General features: G+C 65.0%; 1 protein-coding gene across 1 annotated transcript in view; it reads right to left on the bottom strand.

Moving 5' to 3' along the window:
* Window positions 1–1,114: 1,114 nt before the first annotated feature.
* The window catches only part of MRGPRG (MAS related GPR family member G), an 8,447-nt gene continuing 2,379 nt past the window's right edge, over window positions 1,115–7,182 (bottom strand). Inside the window, 5 exon segments of the mRNA XM_024133460.2 lie at window positions 1,115–1,182; window positions 1,185–2,103; window positions 2,105–2,194; window positions 2,197–2,233; window positions 3,678–4,197. Coding sequence (XP_023989228.2) covers window positions 1,115–1,182; window positions 1,185–2,103; window positions 2,105–2,194; window positions 2,197–2,233; window positions 3,678–4,197 — 1,634 coding nt within the window.

Below are 7,182 nucleotides of genomic sequence, written 5' to 3'. Positions count from 1 at the left end.
AAAATCAGAAACACATAAAATGATTTGTTCTTTGAAAGCTAAAAGGAATGGCTGCAGTTCCCTCCCTCCCTTCCTCCCTCCCTCCCTTCCTTCCTTCCCAAGGGAAGCCCTGGGGTGTGGGAGGAGGGTGGTGCAAACACTGGATGGGCAGGGATGGGTGGGGGTGATGGGTGAGCAAAGGATTCCTGGGAGGAGGGGAAGTTGGAGATGGGGGTTGGGGGCAAGAGCACCCTCCAGGCAGCAGGTATCCAGGACCCCCGTTCCGGGCGACAGGGCTGGAAGGGGCAGGGGAGGGCCCAGCTGGCGCCAGGCCCTGCAGTGACCCTGCTTTGGCTGGCACACTTATGGGTGCGTTTGGTGAGGAAGCAGCGCCATCTGGTGGCCCGTGGGGAGACTGCTGGGCAGGGCTCATCTGGGCGCTGGGAGGCTGTCGGGGAGGCAGCAGGAGAACTCTGTAGTGGGAGGATCACATTTAAAAAAATCAGAAACACATAAAATGATTTGTTCTTTGAAAGCTAAAAGGAATGGCTGCAGTTCCCTCCCTCCCTCCCTTCCTTCCTTCCCAAGGGAAGCCCTGGGGTGTGGGAGGAGGGTGGTGCAAACACTGGATGGGCAGGGATGGGTGGGGGTGATGGGTGAGCAAAGGATTCCTGGGAGGAGGGGAAGTTGGAGATGGGGGTTGGGGGCAAGAGCACCCTCCAGGCAGCAGGTATCCAGGACCCCCGTTCCGGGCGACAGGGCTGGAAGGGGCAGGGGAGGGCCCAGCTGGCGCCAGGCCCTGCAGTGACCCTGCTTTGGCTGGCACACTTATGGGTGCGTTTGGTGAGGAAGCAGCGCCATCTGGTGGCCCGTGGGGAGACTGCTGGGCAGGGCTCATCTGGGCGCTGGGAGGCTGTCGGGGAGGCAGCAGGAGAACTCTGTAGTGGGAGGATCACAGCACGGCCTCAGCGAGGAGAGGCTCCGCCCAGCTGCCCACGTGGGCCTTGGGGGGCCGCCTCCCCTCCACCCCAGCCCTCAGCTGGCGGCGGGGGGGAAGGAGGCAGGAGCTGGGGTGCCCATCCTCGCCCCAGTCCTGGGGGCTCCCCGCTTTCCTGCTGTGTCTCTGGCCTTGTCCTCAGGCCTTCCTTGTACTCCACAGGCTGGGCACGGGGGGGTCAAGACCACGGCTCTCATGATGCCCTTGGGTCCCCAGGGCCAGTGAGCTGGGGGGGGCGGGGATGACACGTGGTCCTGGAGGGTCTGGTGAAGGGTTGGGGGGACCCTGGGCAGCCCCGACATGCGGCCCATGGGCAGGGACAGCCCCCCGGCCCCTAGCTGGGCCGCCTCCCCCAGGGCCCGCCGGAGGACCACCCGGAGCGGCTGCCGCTTGCCCGGCTGCCGGCCCGTCGCGAAGTAGATGAGCGGCCTGGCGCTGCAGTGGACACAGGCCAGGAGGGTGGCCAGCAGGAGGAACACGGGCAGCAGGAGGTTCAGGATGGGGTGCAGGGTCCAGTAGAGGACGTAGGGGAGGCCGCAGGAGTAAAGCAGGAATGCGGAGCCCAGGAAGATGCTGTAGAACTGAGGGCGCGGGCTCTGGGAGCAACACGTCACCCAGACGAAGAGGACAAGGCCGGCCACGTAGGCCACGCAGGCCAAGGACAGCAGCCACGTGATGCTAGCCATGTGGTACCGCAGGCAGGTGAGCAGGCTCACGCCCTCGCGCAGCAGGCCGCAGACGACGCCCGACGTGTGTCTGGGGCGGCAGCCCTGGTAGCCGGCAGGGAAGATGTCTGAGAGGCAGCGCTTGGCGCTGGAGGCTGCCCGCAGCCAGAGCCTCACGGAGGAGCCAACAAAGGTGACGGCGAAGTAGAGGCTGTCCTTGGAGCCCAGGGCCGCCTGGACGGCCGAGAAGCCCAGCTGGCAGTCCAGGAACAGGAAGTCCGCGGTGGCCACATGGAGGACGTAGACAGAGAAGGGGCCCTTCTTGACGTGGAAGCCCAGGTGCCAGAGGACCAGCCCGTTCCCCACCAGCCCCCCGAGGCCCACGGCCAGAGTGAGGTAGAAAACCATGCTGGCGAAGGTCTTCTGGAGCCCGAACGTGCTGGCTGGCTCCACGGCCGGGGGGGAAGGACCCTGGAGGAAGGCCACAGACGTTGCCGTTGTTATCACCGCCCGGGAAGGTGGGTGGCGTCCCGGCGCAGCTGGACAGATGCAGCTCCAGCCCGGGGCGCCTTCCCGGCCAGTGCCCCCACCCCTCAGGCCTCATCACTTCTTTGTAAAAGGAGGATTAGGTAGGATGTGCCCAGCACAGGGAGGTGAGGACGGCCGACCAGGTGGGCAGGCCTGCCCCCGGCTGGATGTTTAGATTAAATGCGCCAAGAGCGATTGACAAGGCCGTGCACCGCGCTAGCCATGTCGCAGAGGTCAGTGACGGCTGCAAAGGTCTCTGCAGGCAAAGGGGGCTCTCGTGAGGACCCGACTCAGGGACTCCACGGGGGGCCTCCCTCCCTGGAGGGCCAGGACCACACTCCTGCTGGGTCCCCGCCCCAGAGGGTCAGCCGAGCACACGCTGTCCTGCGCTTGCCGTGGACACGGGTGGGTGCAGATGTTCTGGTGGGCGCAGTAGGCGGTTGGGCGGACGAGGAAAGGCTGGGGGACATGCCCAGCCTCCCCTGCTCTCCCATCTGGGCAGGGGTGCAACCCGGGGCTCTCGCTGCCAGCGGGTCCTGCCGAGTTCTGCTCTGGTCCGAGGGCAGAGGCCCCGTCACAGGGAAGCAGAGGCAGTGGAGGGTCTCAGAGCCGCCTCTCCCTCCCCTGGGCTCCTCCCCCCAGGGTCCACGTGGCTTTTGTTCGTAGCCTCAGAGGTGCAGTGGGGGGACCCTCGGGACCCTGTCTCTGGGGTGAGGAGTCAGGGGAGACAGAGACAGAGAGAGACACAGGGACACAGTGGAGGCGGGGAGCCCACCTGCACACCTTGAGCTCTTCCCATAGTCACCCCTCTGTTGGGCTGTGCCCCTGCAGGGACCACCCTCGTCCCCTCCCCACTCACGCTGGTCCTGCCTCCTTTAAGACCCTGGGACCTCTCACAGACCCCTGGGGCCTCCCTGCCTTGTACCTGAGAGTCCTTGCGGGCCCCCTTCTCTGTGGTTGTCCTTGTGCCCCGGCGGGAGGGGTGGGGGGAGGTCTCTCGCCTTTACCCCCTCCAGGCTTTCCCCTCTCCAGGCACGCAGTGACAGTGTCTCGGGCCCCAGAGAGCCCAGCTGGACTCTGGCGTCACGGGGACACTGCACTGACTGTGCCCCCGTCCCCCAGCCTCAGTCTCCCCGAGGTACATGGAGGGGCTGAGTGAGGTGGCGGTGGAGGGGGGAGCGGAGGACGGGGCTGCCCGGAAGGCCGTCCTCACAGCTCTCAGGACAGGCACACCTGCCCCTACATTCAAACGAAGACCCAGAGCGCCGGCTTTTAAATACTGACCCCGCCAGTCTGCTTCCCCATCCTCACCCCCAACTCCCAGTCCAACGGGAGCCTGAAAGTCTTCAGGGGTGTCTGGATCCAGGCCAGAGGGAGAAGACAGAGCTGGCGCGGGGGCCCCCAGCCTTCTCACCTGCTGAGCGGGCACCTCTCAGCTGCTTACTGCCGCCCAGTGCTCCTCCCGGGCCCTAAATCCTCTCGTGTCCCCGGGGCCCGGCTGGCTGGACCTGGGCGCTTGGCCAGGTCCCTGGAAGTGGGAGGGCCCCTCCTGTTCACAGGATGAGCTCAGGTGGAGATATCCTCCGTGTGGTCCAGCCCTTCTCTTCTTCCTCAGCACCCGAGGGACGTGGAGGGGGGGCAGCAGCCTGGGGTCCAGGGGCCCGGGGTCCAGTGGGCCGGGGTCCAGTGGGCCGGGGTCCAGGGGGCCGGGGTCCAGTGGACCGGGGTCCAGGGGGCCGGGGTCCAGTGGGCCGGGGTCCAGGGGGCCGGGGTCCACGGGGCCGGGGTCCAGGGGGCCGGGATCCAGTGGTCTGGGGTCCAGTGGGCCGGGGTCCAGTGGTCTGGGGTCCAGGGGGCCGGGGTCCAGTGGGCCGGGGTCCACGGGCCCGGGGTCCAGTGGGCCGGGGTCCAGGGGCCCGGGGTCCAGTGGGCTGGGGTCCAGTGGCCCGGGGACCAGGGGACCGGGGTCCAGGGGGCCGGGCCACACCTCCAGGTGGTGCTCCAGAGGCCAAGCTGGCTCTGGGTCCCCTGGTTTGTGGGAGAGGTGCAGTGAGCCACGAGCCTGGCCGTGAGGCCTGGAGAGAAGGCCCTAGTCCTTCCATGCCTCAGTTTCCCTCTCCTTGGCCTCACCATTCCTGGACAGCTCGTGCCCGGCCTGGTGCTGGATCCCACGGTGGGTCACTGGACGGTGCCGCTGTGGGATGTCTGGGGTGGCAGATGTTGGTGCCTTTCCCAAGGACCCACCCCAACCGTCCACCTGCCGGCCTCAAACCCTGGGGTCCCAGCTGCTGACAGATTCTTAGGGGTTAAAATACTTTTCTAAACTTCATTCCGCGGAGCTACGTGCTCTGAGCTGGTCCTGCTGAGGACTCGCCTTTTCTGTGCGAGCTGCTCTGTGGCCCTGGGGACTCAGGGTGCAAGTCAGAAGTTAAGTGTAGAGATGCTGTTTGTTCTAACATGTTTCAAGTGGATTTGCCTTCGATCTCATTTGCGTAACCCAAGTGCCGCCTGTGGAATAAGTGTCCTGCGCAGCCTGTGATTCCCGGCCGACGTCCCCGGCTTCTCAGCCCTCTGCTCCTCTGCACGTGGCTTTAAGGAGTGACGAGTTGCCTGGCCGCCAGGCCCAGGGACAAGGTTTCCACCTGCGGCGCCCTGTCGCCGCCCTCTCTGCCTGCTGGGTCTTGGGATGCTCTCCTGCTGCCCCTCCCCCTTTCCTCAAAGGCCACCTTCCCGGTGAGCTGTCCCTGGCCTGGATACTTGACACCACACCCCAGCTTGCCCTGCCCTCCTGCCCCCTTTCGTCTTCTCCCCTCCATGTCCCACGCGAGTCCCCGGGTTCCCTGCCCACTGCTGCCAGCGGGGCCTCATGCACGCCAGCCTCTCAGCACAGCTTCGAGAGGAGCGTCTGCTCTCGGTGTGCTGGTGACGACAGCAGCAGACACCAGGGTGGTGCGTGTCCTGGGCTGAATGGGGCCCCAAAGACACGTCCCCGTCCAGTCCCTGGAACCTCACTGAGAAGAAGTGAGGGTTTTGAGACGAGGCCATCCTGGATCACCCGGGAGGACCCTAAACACAATTACAAGTGTCCTTATAAGAGACAGGAGGGCTTCCCGGGTGGCGCAGTGGTTGCGCGTCCGCCAGCCGATGCAGGGGAACCGGGTTCGCGCCCCGGTCCGGGAGGATCCCACATGCCGCGGAGCGGCTGGGCCCGTGAGCCATGGCCGCTGAGCCTGCGCGTCCGGAGCCTGTGCTCCGCAACGGGAGAGGCCGCAACAGAGGGAGGCCCGCGTACCACAAAAAAAAAAAAAAAAAAAGAGAGACAGGAGAGGAGAGGCACACAGAGCAAGGGCCACGTGACCACGGAGGCAGAGACTGGAGGGACGTGGCCGCAAGCCCAGGGATGCCTGGAGCCCCTAGAAGCTGGAAGAGGAAGGAAGGACCCTCCCCTGCAGCCCTGGGACACCTTGATTTCAGACTCTGGCCTCCAGACTACGAGAAAAGAAATGTGTGTTGTCTTAAGCCTGTGCCATCACCCAAAACACCGAGTGCGCTTGTTTGGACGAATCCTTCCCGAGCTTGTTCACAGCCGGTGGCCTGTGTCCAAGCCCGACCATGCTAGCGGGGGCCTTGACTACACCGAGTGGCCGCTACTCAGCCGTTCCTGCCCTACGAAGTGGCAGCTTCACACAGTGTAGCCCCAACCCAGCCCTGCGGCCCTGGGAGGCCGGTGCGCCACTGTCTCTCAGTGTCCACGTCTGCAGGCTGGAACCTGGTTTTGTCACATCTCGGGTGCGTCACGGGGACTCAGTGAGGCGCACACATTGGGACGAAAAGGGAGTGGGGCGGGGGTCCTGTCGTGAACTGTTCCTGTCCGTGTGGTTCCCATGGCCACCGTGCCGTCCGGGGCTCAGGACAAAATCGTCTGGCTCTGGGACCCAGAGAGGGGAGCCAGGGTTGCCCAGGCCCCCCAGGGGCAGATGGGGAGTGGGGACCAGAGGAGGGTCTCCCCACTCCCCAGCAGCAGGGTGTCCCAGGTCGAGGGCCTGTCTGCGGAAGGCGCGTCTTAACGGAGGCATTATTATTATCAGGAATGGCCAGGCCAACACCTCAGGAGGCAACTGTCATTCAGTGGATAGAGCGTTACAGTTCTCCAGCGGAGGGGGCGCGCCACCGGGGACCACAGCCCAGGGAAGCGCGGTCGGGCCGGGGGGCGGAGGCTGTGTGGGCAGGAGCCTTTATGGTGGCTCCCGCGGGAAGGAAAGGTGAGTCAGGCTGAGCAGGCTTAGGGTTGGCTGCTTCGAATCATCTCAGGGGGCTCTGTGGCACAGGCGCTGTCCCTGGCTGTCTGGGACCTGCCCCCGGCTCATGGGGCAGGAGATAGTGGCCCTGAGTGCTAGAGCCCCATAGGGGAGGTGGTGAGGTGTGGGCTGTGCCTTGGTGGGTTTGCATCTGCAAAGCAGGCTGCGGGCAGTGGTTTGCTATCTAGGAATTGGCTAACCGTGGGAGGGGCGGCCCCTGGGGGGGCCCCAGAAGTCAAAGCACAGGAGCACAGAAAATAAAAGACGGGGTTTGTATAGGTAGGTGCTCTGAACTGCCGGGGGCGAGTGGGCTCGGGGCTGAGGCTGCACTTTCTGCTTCCTTTCTCCCTTCTCGTTCCTACTCTGGGGTCTTGCATGGCGAGGGGTTCCCAAGGGGCTGCCCCGGGGAGAGGGGGCAGAAGATCCCGGACTGGGAGCTCGCCGCGCCCGGGAAACGGGACCCCCTCGGTCGGCGCTCAGCTCTGTGGCCTCCCCTGTGGATCTGGTCGGGAAGTTTGCACGACATCACGCATGTTACGTGTTTGACCGCGTTGTTACACGTACAACGCGTAGTGCAGACTTAGCACGTGTTGGCTTTCTTGCCTTTTGCGCCACTCCAATGACTGTAGAAAGGGTTTTAAAGAATTGGCCCTTCGGGGCTTCCCTGGTGGCGCAGTGGTTGCGCGTCCGCCTGCCGATGCAGGGGAACCGGGTT

Source organism: Physeter macrocephalus, chromosome 18 (genome assembly GCF_002837175.3).
Source record: "Physeter macrocephalus isolate SW-GA chromosome 18, ASM283717v5, whole genome shotgun sequence".
Taxonomy (NCBI): domain Eukaryota; kingdom Metazoa; phylum Chordata; class Mammalia; order Artiodactyla; family Physeteridae; genus Physeter; species Physeter macrocephalus.
This window is presented reverse-complemented; position numbering and strand designations above follow the sequence as displayed.